This window comes from Pelodiscus sinensis, chromosome 10 (genome assembly GCF_052426305.1).
Source record: "Pelodiscus sinensis isolate ZL-2025 chromosome 10, ASM5242630v1, whole genome shotgun sequence".
NCBI classification, from domain to species: domain Eukaryota; kingdom Metazoa; phylum Chordata; order Testudines; family Trionychidae; genus Pelodiscus; species Pelodiscus sinensis.
In genome coordinates, this window is record NC_143061.1 from 37,134,346 (window position 1) to 37,156,612 (window position 22,267).

The 22,267-nt window shown below is 38.7% G+C and overlaps 1 protein-coding gene across 13 annotated transcripts in view; it reads right to left on the minus strand.

Annotated features, from left to right (window-relative positions):
* Positions 1-688: 688 nt before the first annotated feature.
* AGFG1 (ArfGAP with FG repeats 1) overlaps positions 689-22,267 on the minus strand; it is a 63,013-nt gene continuing 41,434 nt past the window's right edge. For 2 of the 13 annotated variants that reach the window (XM_025182999.3, XM_089780856.1), the window contains exons 5-15: positions 21,755-21,911; positions 15,839-15,958; positions 15,107-15,178; positions 13,798-14,007; positions 11,352-11,535; positions 10,493-10,572; positions 10,076-10,168; positions 7,851-7,898; positions 6,238-6,396; positions 1,751-1,842; positions 689-1,353 (exon numbers count right to left, since the gene is read on the minus strand). In XM_025182999.3, coding sequence (XP_025038784.2) covers positions 1,294-1,353; positions 1,751-1,842; positions 6,238-6,396; positions 7,851-7,898; positions 10,076-10,168; positions 10,493-10,572; positions 11,352-11,535; positions 13,798-14,007; positions 15,107-15,178; positions 15,839-15,958; positions 21,755-21,911 — 1,275 coding nt within the window. In that variant the 3' untranslated portion in view covers positions 689-1,293. The remainder of the gene's footprint in view (positions 1,354-1,750; positions 1,843-6,237; positions 6,397-7,850; positions 7,899-10,075; positions 10,169-10,492; positions 10,573-11,351; positions 11,536-13,797; positions 14,008-15,106; positions 15,179-15,838; positions 15,959-21,754; positions 21,912-22,267) is intronic. The other 11 variants (XM_075937608.2, XM_075937606.2, XM_089780853.1 and 8 more) reach the window with 11 other exon arrangements.

Consider the following 22,267-nt stretch of genomic DNA (forward strand, 5'->3'; position numbering starts at 1 on the left):
GTTGGATTATTATGTCATATCAGAATTACAGTAGATTGCAGCATGAAAAAAAAAACTTTCAAAAAACAGACCAGCCTGATATATATTTACAACATAATATCTGATACAACTGGTAATTGAATCTATTGTTGTGGCCAAATATCCTAAAAATCACACATCAATGTACAAGCATTCAGGATAAAGACTAACTAAGAGCTAGTATCTTATGTAAGTTCACAAATGGGCGCTGGTGAATAGCTGTCTCTTTAAGCACCTATGTCCAACGCTTTAGTTGATACAAACACTCACAAAACCTCTATCCAGCTGCTGCCTAGCTCTGAGGACACTTGCACACACAGACATCTGATGTCTGCTGGGCAAGCGCATGCAAAGGCTTCTAAATCCTGATGCCACCCTACAGCTAACCAGTGCATGAAGGCTTTACCTAAGTTTGACCTGAATGGTACTGAAAGGAGAGAAATGAAATAGTATCAAGTTGACTTGCTGAATCATATGGAAGTTTTGTCCTCAATTTACCTGTAAAACCTGCAGACTCATTGTGTTTGCCTTGTTTCATTTAAGTGTTCATGGATGGACCAATGTACCAGTGCGCACACTGCTTACATTTCAACCCATTTTTTGTTACTGCACAGCAGCAAGAATACACATAGTCTTTTTTTCCTAATATTTATTTTTTTCACCTGCAAACTGTAGCAAAACATGATCAGCTTTATTAGGCAGACAGGTATCCCTCTACATTATAGAGAATGTAGGCATGTATAAATAGAAGAGCTCTTTAGGAATGGAAAACGTTTTGAAGAATGAACAAAACCTCCAATTTGACTTCATGACTTCCAATAGCAATGGTTAAAATGATGTAGGTAATTCATTCCAAGAGATACAACAGCACCTCAAGGTGGCTGATCTATTTCCCCAGTAACATTTTTCACATAACAATGTGTTAAAGTTACAAATACTGATATGCACAAATAGCTATTTTCTAAGAAAAAAATATGTACAGTTCTGCAACATAATGAATGTGGTATCTGCAATTACTTATTAGCCAATTTTTAATATACATGATACCGCTACGTTTCTCCTGCCATTTCACAGGTTAAGGATGTTACCATAGCCTCCCATTTTGCACATATTACCTAGTGGTTTTAATACACAATGCAGGTTTGTTTGTTTTTTTTTTTATTAAAGACTTCTTGTGTTTAAAGCTAAGATCAGTGAAACAAGACAACAGTGCAAGAGGCGCAGAGATGTTATGTGACCACATAAGAGTTCTTTTGGGTAAAAGTGTCTATAAGGCTATAAGAAAGGATTTGTTGAGGAGGTTCCTGTTGGAAATTGTCCTGTTGGTGCACCAGCCTGAAAAATAGACAAGACCAAAAAAAAAAAATCAAATGCACAAACTTTTTGCACATATAAATATGTACTGTATCTAGATGGAATTTTTTAAAAAAAAGACCAAACACCTATTACTATCTTGGTTTAAAAAAAGCTTCCTTTTTATGTTAAGCTTAGTATTTTATGTATTGTACTTTTTGATGGTTTAATATAATTGTACGTAAATACCTTGGTCTGATTTTGAAAAGCCTTATCAATGCCATGCCATCTGAATATTGAATTATATCTAGGAGATCGCATGCGGCCTTCCCTAATTTAAAACAAAAGTAAGCTGCATGCATATCTAAATTAGATGCATTGTGCATTTCTCTGTCTGGACCTGTAAGAGGACTATTACTATGTAGTAAGTCTCACTTACCATAAAAGGATTACTAGACACTCCAACAGCTGCAACTTGTCCAAACGGGGTTACTACAGGCTTTCCCTGTCCAAATGCAGCAAAACCTGTACCTTGTCAAGAGAAAAAACATTAAAAGTAGCTTTATACAGGTGGCCAAGCCTTAAATGAAGAAAACAATTCCCTGTAAAGCCAACTGCCACCATAGACACACAAGTTAAACTTTTTTCATGGGTAATTTGTCCCTCAAGAGAGGAGGACTAGGTCAAGTCTGGTCCATAATTTAGGTTCTCTAAATATAAATTTTATGCAAAAAACTTGAAGGCAAATTAAAAAAACAAACCGTGAATTTTTTTCCAATTCCTGTGGAAGCATGTTTTAGAACAACTTTGAGGATTGTCTCCATGCCAAAATGCTCCAAAGTTGTTCAAGTACATGACACTATGTGAAACTGATCAGAAACTTACTAATCAGTTTAACTTCCATGTTCAAACTATTTTCATCGTCTGAGTAAAATGCCAAACATACTAACAATAAAAGCAAAAATTAAGTAATTTTTACAGCTATAAAACTTAAGACATACATTGAGATTCAAAAAAATTAAAGTTCTATAAACCCTTAACATACACCTCGTATATGGTGTCATGGTTTTGACAAATATGCTTAAAACAACCAATCATAGCTATTTACTATTCATTTGTTAGTCAATTCATAACAAGTCTAATTCAAAAATCTTATATCTCTGGATTTTTATTTAAATAAGTTCAAGATATTTTGCTTATCTGTACATTTCTATTGTTGACTGACATCTCTATTCCATTTGTGTACACAGAATTGTTACCCTGAGTGTAATTTCTATGTGAATAAGGGTACACAAAATAGTCTGTGAAACTGCCATTTTGTATAAGGGATGTCTTGATCACAAGGGTTGCTTCCTGCCAAAAGAGCAGTGTTACACATGATACTCTACCTATGCACTCATCCCCACATCATGTGAACTCGTCACTACAGTGCTGCACCCCTCACCAAAGCTGCACTCAGCCCTCTAATTAGCTGTACTCAGCCCTCTAAGTCTTTGCACACCACCCTAAAATCTTGCACTCAGCACGTTGAGCCCTTTCCTTTCCTCAGGGCCAATAAAAGGCCTGGGCTGAGAAGAGTTCGGGTTTCTTTGGACCCTTTTGCTCTTTGGGTCCTTAGGTTCCATACCCGTTTTCATTCCTGTCATACTGAACACCATTGGATTAATGGTTTTGTGGTAAAGCCTTTTGGTTTAAACTTATTTGCCACTCACGTGTGGAATCATCCAATGTAAGAATTTTTGGGCTACAGTCATTACATTGGACTTAGACTTTATTAACCATCACCACCACCCATCTTCTGGACTGAACGGATTCACTGACAAGCCATCCATTCCCGTATCCAGGGAGAACCACTATCCAACGATCAAGGATCTTCCAGCAGCCCAAGCCAGAAGGCGAGGATACTGTGTCGAGAGATCGCCCCACTGGTCCTCCTTCGAAGCTTAAAATTAGCTAAGTAGAAGAAGGTCACGGGCGCCGATCGCCTGACATTTTGCAACGTATTACCTTTTTGTATTGGGATGTTTTCTATCTTCTTTAAATCTTGGGATAGGGTGAATTGTGTTCACTACTCCTGTTTTTGCTGTTTATATTCTAAAATACATGGTTTCACCCTAAACCTCATGTGCCTGATTGTTGGATCAGTACAGGCAGTCCCCGAGTTACGCGGATCCGACTTATGTCGGATCCGCAGTTACGAACAGGGCCCTCTCCCTGGTCTCCAGCAGACCAGGGAGAGGAAGCAAAGCAGCGGAGCACGCAAGCAGCGGACAGCCCAGATGCGTCTGGGCTGTCCGCTGCCCGCGTGTTCCGCCGCTTTGCTCTGCTTTGCTCCCGGTCCCCCTGGTCTGCAGACCAGGGGGACGGGGAGCAAAGCAGAGCAAAGCCGCGGAGCCCGAGGGCAGCAGGACAGCCATGGCGCGTCTGGGCTGTCCCGCTGACCCCGTGCTCCGCGGCTTTGCTCCAGACACCTGTGGTACAGCAGCTCGGGCGCTGCCGGTAGGTCCTGTAGCGCCACTCTGGGCGCTACTGGACCAACCCGGCAGCACCCTAGCTGCTTTGCCCCAGGCGTCCTGATTCAACCACTGCTGGTCAGTTTCAGCAGCGGCTGAATCAGGACGCCTGGGGCAGAGCAGCTTGGGTGCTGCTGGGTTGGTCCAGTAGCGCCGAGGAGCGGCGGCGCTACTGGACCAACCCAGCAGCACCCCAGCTGCTCTGCCCCAGACATCCCCAAGTCAGCCGCTGCTGAAACTGACCAGTGGCTGACTACAGGAAGCCCCTGCCCCGGGCTTCCTGGAATCAGCCGCTGATCAGTTTCAGCAGCAGCTGACTTGGGGATGCCTGGGGTTCTTAAGTTGAATCTGTATGTAAGTCAGAACTGGCATCCAGATTCAGCCGCTGTTGAAACTGATCAGTTTCAGCCGCTGTTGAAACTGATCAGTTTCAGCCGCTGTTGAAACTGATCAGTTTCAGCAGCTGTTGAAACTGATCAGTTTCAGCAGCTGTTGAAACTGATCAGTTTCAGCAGCTGTTGAAACTGATCAGTTTCAGCAGCTGTTGAAACTGATCAGTTTCAGCCGCTGTTGAAACTGATCAGTTTCAGCAGCTGTTGAAACTGATCAGTTTCAGCAGCTGTTGAAACTGATCAGTTTCAGCAGCTGTTGAAACTGATCAGTTTCAGCAGCTGTTGAAACTGATCAGTTTCAGCAGCTGTTGAAACTGATCAGTTTCAGCAGCTGTTGAAACTGATCAGTTTCAGCAGCGGCTGAATCTGGACGCCAGTTCCGACTTGCATACAGATTCAACTTAAGAACAAACATACAGTCCCTATCTTGTACATAACCCGGGGACTGCCTGTAGTCCGCCGGCGATAGAAATACGGATTACCAGGCGAGCCTCGCTTTTGATTCAGGGATCATTAACACCTAGTTAGAGCGAGTCTAATTCTATTCTAAATTAACGTTATCCCGTTCCCTGTGTAACACAATGGAACCAATGTTTAACCGACATTTAATAAAAACAAATCCTTCCAAGACTAGCTGTAAGCCAGGACTTTTAGTGGTTTTCCAGGAAGAAATTAAGTCAAATCATTGTGATTTTCTACTACATATTTTGTACAAAGTAACAGTACAGAAGCACCGTAAGTTACAGCATCTTTTTAAGAGTATTCAGAATTTGAACATTGCCTCTCTAAAGCTAATGCCAACAAATATTGATTTAATAATACTACCTAAGATTGAGCTTTATTCCAATTATAAAGGCATTAATAGGTGTTAATTTACTATATATTTTAGAGTTTATGAATGTCTGTTTGCATGTCCATCCATCTGTGAATGTTTGTTCAAGAATGCGTCCTAAATGGTAAGAGCTAGGACCCACAAATTTCGTAGGCAGCTTCCTTTTATCATTATGTACAGGAAGATCAGGGTTTGGTTGTGCCAGGACAATGGGATGTGCCTGGAATAAAATTGTTTTGCATCAAACTGAAAGGGAGCAGGGTGATAGGGACAGTTATACTCGCTAATGACCCACAAGGAGACAGCAAGCACCCCGACCCTGGTGAGCATCTCTGGCAGGAGCATGGCCCCTGCAACCCTGGCCCACCCCAGGGAGCAGTTGCTGGCCACCTCCATGCTGGGTCATGCAGTCCCTGCCGCTTGGGCTTTCCTCAGGGAGAAGCTGGTGGGTGGGTCACATGGCCCCCACTTCCGCAGGCTGACACTGGACAACATCAGGTAACTCTTCTAATTTAAGATGTCAAGAGTAGACACTTCTTTCTTCCTATTTTATTTGCCCCTAGCTCTTGCGTTAGTGGAAAAAAAGAAAGCAACAGCTGCCTGGTTATTTCTAAAAGTTCAAAGGTTATTCCTTGCCTGACTGTATTCGAGTGCAGTTTTCTTTTTGAACCATTCCTAACCAAAAAATACTTTAGGCAATTTTCTCTGAGTCTCTCTAGCCCTCTCTCCTTTTTAAGGTTTGAGGAAAATATGTTAATAGGTTCCAGGCTAATACAGAAGTGGAAAACGGTCTTCTCTGTATAGACGTTTCAGTAAAAATCTTCCTAAAAAGTCTCACTATAATTTTTTTATCAGAGACTGTAATCATAGTTATAGGAATAACACTGGAGACATTTTGACAAAGATTATATATACACACCACACCACAAAAGACCATGAAGCCCAGTTCTTTAGTCATGCAATTAAATAACTGCATCATCCAAGAAGATCCAAAATAAGGAACATGTACATTAGAAGTTAAGCATTATCTTGGATTTCTAAAACATAGTTTGACCATGAAGTACTGTATACACCACAACTTAGACAAAAATTAATGTCAATTCCTGTCCTCCCTCCCCTTTACATGCAGGAGGTTTACTTTACATAGTCCCATTTTCTCAACCAAGATTTCTGGTATATATGAACTTACCATTTGGTTGCTGAGCAAAAGCAGTCTGTTGTGGGAAAGCTCCCTGGGCTGGGAAGGTAGGCTGTTGGAAATTGCCACTGAAGCTAGTAGGAAGACTGTACGATGCAGGAGTTCCAAATCCTGCAGGCATGCTCATGGACGCTGTGCCAAATGTTGCCGCTGGTAGGGAAAGTAGCATTCAATTACTTTTACATTTAAAAGTAATTTCTTAAGAGTTTACTACAATGCCACACTAAGAATCTAGATAGTTTCCCCAATACCCACACAACTGCTAGTGGGCAGGTTAGTCTCCACTTCCTGTGCCACTGAATTAATTTGCTTAATAGAAATTTGCTAAAATATATGCAAATTGCAATTTAGCTTTAGAAAAATTGAGTAGAATAGTGGGTGTCTGTAAAGCCATTGAACTCTTTTCCATGTTTTACTTCTGCTCAAGTGCTTCCAAACTGTCTCTATTTCTGGTAAAAGAGTTAATATGGAGACCAGTACTTACAGGCAACATCAAAAAAAGTGTGTACATTCAGTGGAAGAAAACATTACTTTTGAAAAAAAGCTTTCAGATTTCCATTATAAACAATGAGATAAAAGTTGTAAAGTCAATCAATCTTCAGTGTTTTAAAAATAACGTATTACCATACTGAGACTCATACAAAAAAATTCCTAGCACGGATTGCTTAGCTTAAAATTCAGGTTATACTTTTAAAAAAAATTTAAGTCTCATCTGACAGTTACCGAACAGTCCAGAGAACAAACCTGCAGTATGTACACGCCCCAGGCATGTCATCTGAAAAATGCTAACTAACAGCAACACAGTTATGCAAAAAACTAGCAGCAAAAACATTACATCCTTTGGTGTTTACTGGGATTGAGCAGCGCACAGAAGACATTTTGGCATAAACATAAATGTCAGGCTTTTCTGCCGCATGTTTGCTCTTGTTCATCATTCTTTTAAAGTGTTTCAAATTTCAATTTAGCTTTCTTTGGCATAAAACTTGCACAAATTTAATTCTAAATCTCACTTAACTAAAAGGTAAGCTATAGTCAGGAAAGGAATGAGGTTTGTGTGTGTACACTCACATACAAACTCCTTTTAATGGTTACTTAAATTTAAGACAAGTAGCAAGGGATACAAACTAAACAAATAATTGACACAGTACATACAAAGAATGCATTGACGTTACTTTCACAATTTACCATTAATAGCAGAGGATATTTAATACTGCACAGCTATGTAATAGCTTGATAAAACAGCAAACCCAAAACACATTGTGATAAATTGTCCAATGGTTTGGGAATATCCAAAAAACGTCAAACTTGCTACAAACAAGCTTCAAAGAATTAACTTAAACAAGGTTATAAGCATCTACTGACGTGACCATGGAGGCAAGTGATAATGGCTGTGTCTTGGTATAATTTTTTATGTGCGTTATGCAAAAGTCAATTTTTATTTATTTTTTTGAGTGCCACACATCCATGCCCACTCCATTTTAAAATATGGAAAAAACAGCCTACTCAAATTTTACATGCAGAGAATCAGGAAGCTGGCAATAAGCTTTCACAAGCAAGTAAACAATTAGCCACACGAAACTCAGATGCCAAATGTGGCCACCTACCAAAATGAGCGTGAGGAAATATGTGAGAGTGCATTGCTCCTGAGAGGCCTTATGGAAAGCCACAAAAAGACCAAACAATGTCAAATGAATTATATATTGAACAGTCATCTTATACAACTATTTTATATAACAAAAAGTCAAGTGATTAATTAGCTGTTTTAATTTTTTCTAACATCTTTAGCTTTATCAAATGTGCTATAGATCAAGCAGTAAATTATAGATGTTAGCATAATTTCAAAGTCAAATGTCTAATTTTTGTTCCTAATATGCACTCTAAAGCTTATACCAAACCCATTGTTTATTGCATGCATGCAGATATAGCATAAAGCTAAATTATAAGCCATTGTATTACATTCATGTTTGCAGAAAGGTACTTAGGAGAGGATACTGTAATTAATATTTCCTGTATCAGATACTTAACTCAAGGACAGTATTAACTTGTTGATGCCCAAACACTTTCCAAAGGATAGCATGTTTTGGAAGTATGGGGGAGAGAAGTTGGAGAATTTGTTTTAAAGGGTTAACCTGAAAAACCATCTTCATACTTGGGGCTTGCCTACACTGCCCTACAGTTCAGCCTAATGAGGAGTGAATAGCAGCGCACTCAAAGCGCTACAACCCAACTCATGTGGAAGTAAAACTAAAAAACTTCCTACTTCACATCAATGGAACCCTGTCTGAAGGGGATTACATTAAATGTAAACTAGGAGTCTTCTAGGTCACATCTACAGCATCCATTCAGCACTTTGGCACACAGTGCATCTCATACCTGCACAGTTCTAACTGCAGTCAATGAAGGCATATCCGAGGTAACTTCAGAATGCCTCTACTGGGCAGTGAAGTCCAACAAACTCTTTAAAGGCTATAAGTTTTTATGGATACAAAATAGTGACAAATTTCTGAAGACAGTCCAAAGTGGTCCAGATCTTAATACTGGGATGAAATTAAATAAATAAAGGAGATAGTTTTGGTTGCATATCAAAACTTTTAAATGAATAGTATATTAAATGGCAGAATAGTCCAAGTTGCCACATGGGACCAATCCTAAGATTCAGCATTGTAGAGATGGAATAAAATATAATGCTACTAAGTAGTGTCTAAATCCAAGAGCATTGTTTTGGAAGGAGGAACAGCAATCTGATTTTTCAATTAATCAACTAACCATTTTACAATGGCTTCTCCAGATTTCACCTTTTGCCTCATATTTTTAAGATAGCATTTAAAAAGGATTTCTCATCCTAATTGCAAAAAAGGAAAAACCTAAAAATATGAATGGGTGTGGGGTTTGTCTTTGAGGGTGCAGAGAACGGTAATAGCAAGAACGGCTCCATTCATTTAAACAGGTTATAAGTTCTCACAGTGACAGTGCACATGTCAGTTAACTGTTTCAAATACTTAAATATTCAACAAGTATTCTTATCTCAATCCCACTCTGCCTTTCACAGTGGATAGTTTAGTACAATTATAAGAGTTACTGTGACTAACAGAATTTATAGTCCACAGAGAACTACAATTAAGGGGCCCTATAGATACTGTATTTCATACCCGAGTACCCCAAAGTGCTTTCCAAAGTATATACAAAAACTGTTACAGCCAACGCTGTAGTGTAATCACATCTAGCATATAACTGCTACAAGTTGTACACAGCAGGTCAATGCTGTAGTCAATTGAAATTGAAAAGGGAATTTAGAGACAGAATAGGATTATTACAGCTGATGGAAAAAGTTTCCAGCAGAAAAAAAATCTTACATCAGAAAATGGCAAATCATTGAACGCTCCATGAGAACATGACAACAATATAGATGGAAGCTGAACATTTTATAAAACCTGCCTAGTCTGGTTTTCTGCCAGGCTCCTTGGCAGCCCATCTGGTGGGGAGTCTGGAGACAGAAGTCATGTTCAAAGCTCTTGAAAGTTCTAGTACCAATGGCTTCCAGGGTCCGTGGAACAAAGGCAGCTTTCCAGGTTCCTCACTAGGCGAGCTGCCAAGAGCCTTGGGAATGTTTTGCAACATCAAAGAGGGACAATTTGGCTATATCTAGTGATCTCATTTAACTATTATGCTCTGTTGCTTTAAAAAAAGTGCAGAATTTTATGTTTATTTGCGCATGACCTATTTTCAGTCACTTCCTATAAAGTTGACACTACTTCGAAAGCTTTGAAATTAAAAATGTATGCTATTGCATAGCATAAAAATGCATTGTACAGTTTGATGTTTTTCTAACCTGTTGCTCCTCGGCTGTTGGTCTGGAATGGGTTTGTTGAAGGTGCTACTGGAGCAACAGGGCCTGCCACAAATGGGTTTGTAGAAGTTGTTGCTGAAAGATTAAGAACAATTAATTTTTAAAAAAAACCTTTACACAGGGTTATACTGATTTACATTTGTTCTACAGATCCTTTGCAAAGTCAAATATAGTCAGAAATAACTTTACGTAAGGTTTAAGTACCTTTTCTTTGTTGGGTACTACAGAGGTTTTTTTAAACATGCTAATATTTTAGACTTGTATAATACTGATTGCACTGGCAGTTTATTTAGTCTAATGACAGTGAAATCTTTAGTATCATACAAATAGGATACTGAACTAAAATTCAGCAATACATTTGCTTATACTCTGCATGAACATTAGTAACATTTACTATACCTCCAAATGGAGCAGGCACACTTGAAGATGCAGGCTGTGTCTGTGCAGTAGCAGCCACTGGTACTGTTCCAAAAGCACTGCTGAAAATAATTCACATTCAGTAAAGTTAGAGTTGCTCATTCAACAAACATCTACCATTAATATTGGCACATTAAAGCCAAATAGAAAAGGATATTTATGTACAGATTTGAAAATCCTATATAATCCATTTGTTCCAGGAGTTGAATTCCTGATGCCAGTGTCAAAGGCTAAATACATTAGCGCTGAGCAATGGGAAATCCTGCCTGCCAATGGAGGAGTAAGGACAATGAGAAAAAAAAAGAAATAGGCATAAGCTGCCAAGCAAAAGCCACAGGGAAATTTATATTTCCAAGCAAAGTTCCTACAGGTGCTTGCTTTTAATTACTTACTTTTAAAAAAGAAAGACCTGTACATTGCAGATATCCCACTATTCAAAACTAATCTTAACTGTTTAAGGCAATACATTTAAAAAAGCATGCAAGTAATCCATATGGAGGATTATTATCCTCCAACAGAATTTAGTGTGTGCTGACTGGGAAGGTGTAAAAGTGTTTCACTGATGAACACTTGTTTCAATTTAATTTTACAACCTCTAGCGGGCAGTACCACCATAACTATGTTAAGAAAAGATGCAGGTTTAGTAAGGACACTCGTAGACAACTAACTCCTCTCCAGAATTAATTCCCTACAATTTTTAAATTATCTACAACAAAGAAGAACAGCTAAATACAAGCAGATTAAAAAAACAACTTTATTAATGCTTCCATTGGACTATTTTTCTGCCTATATATACAGCTGTCTTAGAGCTAATTACTTAACTTCTAACAAGAAAAAGTACCTGCTAACATTACTGGTGGAAGTATATGCATTACTAGAGGTTGCTGTGGAGCTGAACACACTGTCTAATTCTGCTAGAGCTGCATACTTGTCTGAAGATGCACTTGGCTGACTTGGGGCTGACACAGCAGGACCTGACGGTGCTGTAACTACAGAGCCGAAGCCACCTCCTTGCTCACTACCACCTAGAAAAGAAGACACCATATTGAAGTTTAAAAGGACACTTCTAAAATATGTTTTTCCTATAATCTTTTCCACACTCAAAGAAATGTTTTAATTATTCTCACATCATTTAAGATAATTAAATAAGATTTAAATGCAGCACTAATACAGGGCTCAACTATTGCTTCCCAAATCTCTATTTTTATAAGCACACAGTACCATGCTTCAACAGATCTATAATTCTAAAAACAGCCTCCTATTTTCCACCAATTGTATTATTAAGTCAAATACTCTTGCTTCAGTGAAAAAGACAAATTCATTTGAAACCTTAGTATGTAGTGTGACATCTTTAAAATAGAGCTTTGAAAATTTAGATGGAAACAAGTTTACACACATTTAGAAAGCAATGCAGCATAACAATTCAAGTTACAATGATAGACTTACTCTTACTTAACTATTATCTCAAAAATATCATCATACAGAAACCCACACTCCCAGGGCCTTCAGCCCAAAGGCCATATGCTGGGAAGTATTCCCAAGCCTTCTATATGGTATTTCCACTAAACACTGAATTCATGAGCCATGCAGAATGTGTCATATGCCATGCCATATCTTCCAACTGGTGGCTAATTTTCTTTGATGCCCTAATAGGGTAACAAAACTTCAAACCTTGAAAAAAAATGCTACATGATACAGATCCAGAGCATTAGTTTTAAAAAAAATGAAACCATCGACAACCTTACAGAATCTCCTTGTTTCCAAGGATACCTTTTCTCAGCAGATTTCCACTGAGATAAAGATTCCAGAGATTATTTTATAAGCACCAGTGCATGGCATTTTGAAACCAAGAAGTCTAAAGGACTCAAACTTTAAGCGTGTAACAGCATAGAACTGCACTGAGTAATACCACCTATTTTTTGGAATATGGAAGAATATGAACCAAAACAGTTGACAAAGGAGAGTAACTTAAGGATTTTATGCAGGTACACTGTAAGAACAGGGGTAGTAAGTCACCTCATGATACCCTTAAGTAAGATATTAGTTCAGTGAAACAATCTAGCAAGCATGCACCAAAACATGCAGGAGCAATCAAAAAATTGGACAACTTGTGGTTAAAAGTAGGGCATTTTTTAACATCTCCTTTCATAAACATTGCCAGGTCAATGGCGATACAAATACTGAGCGACTCTTGACTGTGCACCTAATAGATCTGTTCTGTATTTGTGTTGAACACAGATATAACAGCAATGTTTGTTAGAATAGGTTCAAATTTCATCTTTAAAAACAAAATTCACGGCAGACTTAGTTATGGAGCAGCCAGTATTGACGTCGCACTTAGACAAGCCTCAGGATGAGCCATTATTCTACACTTATGGGGAAAAGGGGGGAAAAAAAACAATCAATGCTCCAGAGATCGATCTTCTGGGGTTCAATTTTGCAAGTCTAGCAAGGACTCGCTAAATCAAACTCTGATGGCATCCCCATTGACCCTGGTACTCCACGAGGCTGCAAGTAGTAAGGGAAGCTGACAGGAATGTTTCTCCCATCAACTTCCTGCAGTGGTGAGGATGGAGAAAATTAGATTCAAACTACATCCACTCCAGCTACTCAATTCTCGTAGGTAGAGTTGCATATCTTAAATTTATCGCAGTATAGATCTGGTCAGAGAGTTAGTCGCCCACGGCCCTCTTCAAGACTGTTAATATTCTTTCCCTTAAAGTTGTACAAAGTCATATACTGTATCAGTTTTGCTTAAGAACTGATATACATGACTTAAACTTGCCCTTATAGTATGCTGGACTAAATCAAACTTAAGTGACAACGAAATTCATGTTTCACTCTTGTTCAATGTATGATTAGTGTGTACATGAAGCTAACCCATTTGATTGCAAAGACAACTTTTACTTTAGACCACAGCTGGTGTGATTAAATATATGAAGTTCCACACTTCAGCAGTAGTACAATATTCGGGTTTCTGTATATTAGAATACTCATCACTAGGAAATAATTTTGTTGACAACATGAAAAAACCTTTTGCATGATATCAAAAACCCATGAGCTTTTTGATAAGTGCTATTTTGCAAATGACTGCATAGATTAAAGCATTTTCTTTGTTACAAGAAGCAGCACAGCAATACAGAAGTTTAAAATGTGCACTTGTTAAGTTAATTAGAATAGACCATTTAAAAGCATGCTTAATATAGTTGGCTATCATTCTTGACAGCCACAGCCATCCTCCTAAGGAATAAAAAAGTAGAACAAGTCAAAGAAAAAAAACTTAATACCTTGCCCTGTGCTGAAGATATTATCTAAATTAGCAAGAGCTGCATATTTGTCTGCTGACTGGAGATTCTGTTTATTCACTGCAACTTTACTGGCAGCAGTTGCTGTTGTGTTGCTCTGAGAAGCATTGAAGGCTCCAAAATCAGCACTGGAGGATTTGGGGAAGTTATCAAAGTGAGCAAAATTAGCATTCACTGATCCAGCACTTCCACCTGTAACAAAATAAGTTAAACATGGATACTTTAAAGGTATAGGAAAGTCTCTCCAAATTCTCTTGGTGGCAATATCATCCCACCTCTTGGTGGTTACACCAGAAAGTAACACCACTTTTGGTTTTTATCCCACAGACTAGCTAAAACCCCTCTCACACTCAAAATTAATTGTGAATGATCAGAATGAGCACATTTATCTCTATGAACTTCTAAATCTGAAGCAAACACTGAAACTTCAATAGTTTGCAGACACCATAATCAGCTCTTGCAAAACTGTTTCAGTGTAACACTGTCAAGTTAACTCGAACACCACTAATATTTAGCTAGAAAAAAATAGCTTTAATTTTATAAATCCAAAATACAGCAACTCAAATTTTCCTGCTGTAACAATCCAGCAAAGTACATACAAGTTGCTTTATTTTCCTCAACAGTGTAATATGCTTGACCATTTCAGTAACCACTGCAGGCAAAAAAAGGTTAGCCTGAAAGTCCAGAGGTAGCACAACAGGATACCAGGCCAAGGTTCAGAGAGACTCATTCAGTCCTTTCTCCTTCCTCCCCCTTATGTCATGGCTGCACTCAGACAATACAGCCTTGAGGAGGGGAGATAAAGGAAAAGAAAAGGGATCAGAGAGCCCTTCTTCCAAGGAAATCACCCCCCCCCCCAGCATTAAATATGCTAAAATAAATTAAACATATATTAGAACTTACACTATGATCTGTAATATAGCAGTCAGTTTGAAAGCTCCAGGTTTTTAAATGTGTGCAACAAATTTTATGTTTAAGTCTCTAAAAAGGTATATTTAATTTATGAGCTTCCAAATCTTCTCTGTGGACAGAGGGTTTTGTTAATATGTACAAATCAAATTAGATTTAAGATGAATAGAAAAAAGTGTATGTGTACATGCATGCACACTTGGAGGAGAGCTCAGCACGTATTAACTATTAATACACCATCAGCAATTTGATATGTTTAAATGCAAGCACAGACATAAGCAAAAAAGTCGGACTGGTGAAAATATATTTAAAGGCTGGAACTAAATCAAACACACAATTACAAAAACAAAACAAGCTAAGTTTCCTAGTCAATGGAACTTACTGTGTACAGCCTGGAGAGGGAAAGCTGAAGTAAATTCCCCAAAACTGCAGCTAGATGAAAGCGTTCTGAACGCTGGACAGCCAGAAATTGTGAGAGAGGGATTACAGTTAACATAAGGAGGGAGAAAAATTAAAAAAAAGTTTAAACGACACCACATTTAAAAAGGAAAAGAGGAAAAGAAATCATCCAAAGAAATAGACAAACAGCAACTGAGAGTCCAAGTTAGTTAAGTGTGACCAAATTAACAAGAAAAGCAAAATAAGAATTTAGCAATAGATCCTACACATGGAATATTCTGAGTAGCTAACGTGCATTTGTATGGTAAATACATTCAATACTTGCACCAGTCTGGTCTGCATTATTGAACTTTAATGAAATGTTCTCTTGGAAGATACAAGCCACAGATAAATGTGATCTGATATTCAGTAGTATCAATATAGTTCTATTCAGGAAGCCTACAAATATTTCATGTGTAGGGCTAATAAATTACCATGTCACAAATTAAGAGACTTCCCAAAAAAAGCCAAGAAAAATAAAAAGTAACACAAAACAAAAACACACCGAACAACCAAAGAGAAAAAGGCATTCATTTTGAGTTTCCCCAGAGCTTCAGATTATGATTGTGTTAAAGCAGGCAGGTGCAGGAAGTGAATTGAACTGAGGTACTTTCTAACTTTTATGTCTGGATTACTTTGAATTAAAGATTAATCAGAAATGCTAGTAGTAGTCTACCTGTATTTTGGGGCTGAAAAGGAGACTGACTTGCTGTGGGGAAACCTCCAAAATTACTCGAACCACTAGACTGTCCAAATGCATCAAAGTTTGCAAAACCTGCATTTGCAGAGTTCTGCGCTGTAAATTGTAAAGGAACAAAACATGTTAATGGGTATGACAAACAAAAACATATGTATTAACTGAAGTAAATTATGGCTATGTTGGTCACTGTTATGTCCCGCCTCAAGCACAACCTCTCTTTTTATAAATGAAGCATCACATTCTTTAGTAAAGTATAACTGCAGCTAATGGCGACATACCCATGTTAGCTTTAATCTAGCAGGCATAGCTAGCAGTGAAGTTGTAGCAGCACAGGCTGGGGATACTTGTCAAGTTTGAGCAAAACCAATACTAGGCAGCTTCACTGCTATTTTTAGATAGTCTACAAAAGCTAGGTTAAATCTAGAATGGGCATGCCTAGTCAGTACTGCAATCACACTTTCTACTGCAATGTAGACATACAATATCAGATTCATCTTAAACAATACTAGCACAGAAAGCTTGGAAGATCAAATTTGTAATTAGTAAAAGCCAACACCCACACACAAAGTTTCACTTTTCCAAACCATTTTCTAGTGAAATGCCAATGTACTTGGTAGGCTACTTGACTCCTGTAAGTCTTGCTTGGAAATGTGAAATATGTTCACTCCGAGGATGTATTTTTACAGCATTTAAAATGTCATGTGTTGACATATGAACTACAACACTGTTACAGAATTTAATCATCACTATTTAGTCACCTACCCTGTCAAATTTAAAACCAAACAAAAAAAATAAAATCACATTATAGAACATGAAGCCAAACTAAGCAATTAAAAAACAAACAAAAATGTAAGATGCCTTCTTTTGCAAAACAGCATTTATGTTTATTTGGCTTTTTTGCCCCCACATCCAGATATTGAGAATATTGGACAACAAAAACTGCACACCAATCAACATTATGAGCACAGAGTGAACCTGAAAAAGAAGGAAATTTAGAATTAAGACACCCATTGCCCTCAAGCATTCCCTTCATGTCATAAGACCATGGCTGTGGAGTCAGGTGCTCAATTCCCACTGAAAATTAATATGAACTGAGTAACCTACTTATTGACCCTTTGAAAATTCTAGCCACTATTTACACTCAACAATGTACAAGTAATAATGACCAGAGGGGAATCCCAACACATGAGTCTATTTTAAAATGACTAAGTTGATCTAAAAGTCTCAGTACATGAATTTCTGCTGGTATACCAGATGGGAATGGGTTCTCTGGAGATACTGTGGTATTATCAGATCAGTGCTTTCAATTTGCCAGAGCAAGTTTTCATAAACCCCAGGAAAAAAAAAGAAGCTACAACAGAAATGCTGATGCCTAAAGTATAGTTGTTCTGACAATTCCAGCTATGAAAACAAAGTTCTCTTACAAAGTATAAGAATTGTGTAACAAACATCTAGACTGCATATTTAGAAAGTGAAGTTGTATGTAAAAAGAAAGCTTCATATATATTAAACACTACTAGTCAGGACAATGCCAAAATACCCCCTTCAGGAGGTTTGCTTTATTTAAAGCCACCTATATAGCTACCCATGACACAAGGTCTGAGTTGTCAAGTAAAAGGAACAATACAAGTGAGAATGTTGGTCCAACTTTTGTTGAGGAGTGAGACAGAAGTTAGTCTGATCAAACTATATGGCCTCATGTGCCTTGTGTTACTATTATCCGAGGACTGATATGGCTACACCATCACTGCATAGTGAAAGAAAGGCATACTTTGTCAAGTTCAGCTGTGAAGCTATCACATTTGTTCAAAGCAGAACTACTTTATGGGGGAATTGCATATAGATAAAATCACATTAATTATTTCCATCAGACATACACAGCTACAGACTTCATCTCCAGATTGTGCAAAAGCTTTGTTTTTATCAGTGCCTGGCTAAGATGGAAGTTATGATGAAAGGAAGCAGACTCAGGTTCAAATCAATACAATTAGTATGATGTCTGCTTTGTTAAGGCATCTTAGATAACGCTATACATGCTGCTTGCCCTCTAGAAAAGTTCCTCTTACCAAATGGGGGTAAGAAGCTCTCAATTTAGGATATTTATGCATTCCCAATTGCAACTGGAATTCAATTACTTCTCACACAAGGTTCTTGCCAGAGTTAACTATTTCTAGGATTTCCAGATTGAACTGTTAAGATCTATTTCAGGGAGTGCTATACTTTAAGACTACTTGCAAGTAGGGATATCCAACTTTAACCAGTAGGAGCTGGAGCAGCTCCTATAGAGTACTATAGAAATGGCACTAACTACTAAATCAAGCCCAGGAAAAAAAAAATTGATGAACATGCCCTGGGTGCAGACACCAGGAGTGGAATGGAAAAGTGCAATCACTTGAAGAAACTTAAGTAGATTTGTAGTTCAGAATACTGAAGATAGGAAACTAAAATGGTTTTCCCTTCCCCAATTCATATCTCCAATGCGTCACTTTGTTTCCTTTTCCCCACCTCTCTTCTCCCAAGCCCTTCTGCCCAAGTTCCCACATACTACTTGGCATGTAAGGAGCTACAAAAGCACATCAGAAGCTGCACTCTTGTGTAGTTAGCAGGCAGTACCCAAGTACAGCAACAGGCACTCAACCGCCCATAGAGTGCTCTCGCTCTCTCCACATTCTACTCAACCAATGCAGAAATACCCAACACAGTTTTTCTTGCTGGCTACTAAATGCCCCCATCCTCTTGTGGCTGCAAAAGCTTATAAAACCAAGGCTATTCTTGCTGCCTCTCAGCTGCAGTTTCTATAAGTGGCAAAAAAATATTCAGTTTCCAGTAGGAGGAGCTGTAGAGGAGGCAGAACCACCACATTACTAAAATAGGCATCATGGACCACCACCAATACACAACTACAGAAAAAACTACTGTAACAATCCTATGTTCTTCTTGTAAGAGGTTCATGTCCATCTTGTGTGCAATTCCAATTCTATTTTAGACCTTTTAAGAGTTTGCTATGATAGGTGTACATGAGTTGAACAATTCATTCCTTTGGTCCATGAAGACAAATCTGTAACATCAGAACCAGCTTCATAGGGCAAAGCATAGACCTGATTAGAAACTTGAATACTGAACACAGGTTCATGGGAGCGTGGGGATGGGGGAGGGGAGGAATGGCACTAGGATGTTGATAGGAAAAGAAAAGGGCTTCAGCCTTGTTGTGACTCATGAGCTGGATCACTGGAAACGTTTACTACACATGAAATGCCCTTATAAAATATGGTGCTTACAAACCAGGTAAACAGGTATTTTGCACTGTACAGAAACTGGCTTGGTGATCTAAAGTTTGCCACTTGATGTAAGCAATTTAATGTGTCTGTAAGATGTAAAAAGTACTAGTCCAGATCAAGCTGAAGGCTCTGAATTGGGTTTGTTTTCCCCAAATTCACTACATAAGAGGAGCAAGAGCACCTTACTGCAGAAAAGGATACTAGTGAGATATGTTCCAAGTATTCATCACAACTTAAAGCAATGGTTTCAATCTCAAAAGTAGCTGGTTTCGTTGAAAAAGGTTAGTCTTCCCTCTTGACCAGGGGTGGGCAAAAGTGGGTGAATCCAGCCCGCCAAGGCTCTGCTGCTCCCCCGCCCCTCTCCATTCTGCCCCTGCGAACAGGGCAGGGGCAGAGCGAAGGCACCTTTGCATGCTCCTCCGCCCCCAGGCCTACGTGCCAGGAGTACATGAGGCTTTGAAGCACCATGTGCTGTTTGCGGGGCGGTGGGGAGAGCAGAGAAGGCTTCACACGCTCCCCAGCCCCATGCCAATCAGGGCCTGGGGGCGGGGGAGCTGTGTGAAGCCTCCTTTGCCCTGCCCCAGCCCTGCAAGGAGCCTGTGCCATGGGCTCCTCACAGGGTGGGAGAAGGCTTCCCATGCTCCCCCGCCCCCAAGTCCTGATTGGCCTAGGGGTGGGTGAGTGTGCCAAGCCTCTTCCAGGGCATGGGTGCCTAGTGGGAAGGGGGCAAAGGGGCTCCCCCACCCCTAGATAACCCTTCCAGGGTGGCCCGGGGCTACTTTAAAAATTTCTGAAGTAGCCCCCGGGCAAAAATTATTGCCCACCCCTGCTCTTGACTCATATATATAAAATCCTTTATACATGTCCTATCCTATAGGGGACAGTAAGATAGTCTTGAACAGAGATAAATCTAAATGCATAAACCACGATCAGTTATCAAGCACAAAATATCTAAAAAAGAGGCTTACAGGTCTTGCCAAAAAAGTGAGAGTAATCTAGTACCTATGTAGTGTATTTATGCTGGATCTTTATAGGAAAGACTTAAGACACCTTTGGAGTAAAATTTTGGCCACCATCACAGAAAACCATCAGCATGTAAATTTTCAGATTAAAATAGGTAATGGTTCAATCATACCAAATTAACTACATTCCAAGAAACTAATTCATATGAGCCTCTCATTTCATGAAATATGCTAAAACTATTCATGTTTAAAGTCTACTGAATTCAACTGGTCTCACATTCTCTTTAAAATACAATATCTGGGGGAAAAAACCCAAAACATTATAAACTTTTTATTTAAACTGGTGACCCAAATCTCTTACTCAGCTCACCAGAAGTGTGTACCAATGATTTTAGCTTTGTAATTTCATATAAAGCATGACAACTTCAGATAGGGTTGCCAGATGGTTTCAACAAAAATATAAGACACACTTGACATTACATCACAATCTACATTACATCTTATTTAGAAAGTACCAGACATTTATATTTTCTCATTTATATTTTCTCGATTTGTTTCCCCAAACAGAAAGCTCAAATACTGGACTGTCCGCCTCGAAACTAGACACCTGGCAACCCTAACTTCAGACCGCCACAGATTTTTCACTAGTAGCACTTCTCTTCAGTATTAGCAATATTACAGTAGAAACCAGAGACAACCACTAGGACAGGGGCTCCACTATACCAAATAGTAAACATTTTAGTAAAAATTACCCACTCTGAAGAGTTCATAAGCTAAGCAATTACAAAGGATAGGCACTTACCACTAACCTATGTGACTGTGGGCACCACACTAGCAATAGCTATAGGCTGCTGACAAATATTGGCGTTCAGAATCAACTTTGTGGTCATTTTTCTTTAGGGTGAAGTTGTATGGATTGAAGTTCTCCCCTCACTCCCATAATATTCAGGGATGTTTAAAAACAGTGATTCTACAAACATTTACAAGTCTGTTGCACCACACCGAGCCCTGGTTTATATTCAGTAACTGTTTTGTCTCTGCTCCCATGCTACTGAATCCCAGCCATATAAACTTCCTCCACTACAAAGTTCGTTCTCTCTTCCTTCAGTTCTGTTATATTCTGAGGCAGCATTGCTTCTTCCCCCTCACTGACTTCCATACCAGCTGTCTCTTGACAGTTTTTCATTCCTTCTCCATAAAAGTATCTTGCCAACTTTCACAGGGAAGCAACGATATTATCTTGCATAGTCTGCCAATCCCCACTACTTTACTCACCTTTTCTTCTTGCCAGTAACAATCCTGCTTCCTCCTTTTAGCCAAAATTCTCTTTATAAACAAGCAACCCAAGGAAATAAAAGTAGAGTGACAAAAAGTGACCAAACTCAATTTGTGTCAGTTTCATATCAATATTTGAGAGACCCATTTCTAATTGCACTAACTCTTTGCAGGAATTAGAAGTTGTAAAATTTTAAATACTTGTTTTATTAAAGTTTATTTCCAACTTGCTGCAAGCTAAATCTGAACTGATATAACTATGTTCCAGGCACAGAAAGAGTCACTCCTTTTATTATTCAGAGCCATCAAGAAAGTAACCCTTAAGGTCTCTATGTATTTGATTAGGAGAGAGGGTCTACAAAAAAAACACCTCTTACCTGTATGACTGTTGAAATGTGCAAAGTTAGCAAAATTTGCTGTAGCAGTTGACTGAGGAGCAGGAGCAGCAAAGATGTCTGAGCCAAGGTCACTGAGGAGGTCAAATTGTTTCTTTTCCTGCTGCTGTTGTCCTTGAGATCTAACAATAACAGGGGACTACAAACAACATTTAATTAGCTAAACAAATAAGAGAGCCAATATTTAACCAAGTCAGAATATTTACAAAAAGCTAAAGGACACAGACTGAAAACCTATTCTGGTACTAGTTTTAACTGTTGTATTGCCATTGAGAATTGTTAGTTTACTTTCATAACTTTACAATTCAGACCACAGTTTATACAGTTTAAAACAAAAAACCAAAAAAACCCCACAACAATCAATCAGTTCCTTAAAATCTGTAATTTAATCTAGAGCTCCTGTGGTACACAGAAGAAGACAGTTACCCTTCATAACTGGTATTCTTTGAGACATATTGCTCATGTGCATTCGAAACTACACGTGTGCGTACAGCA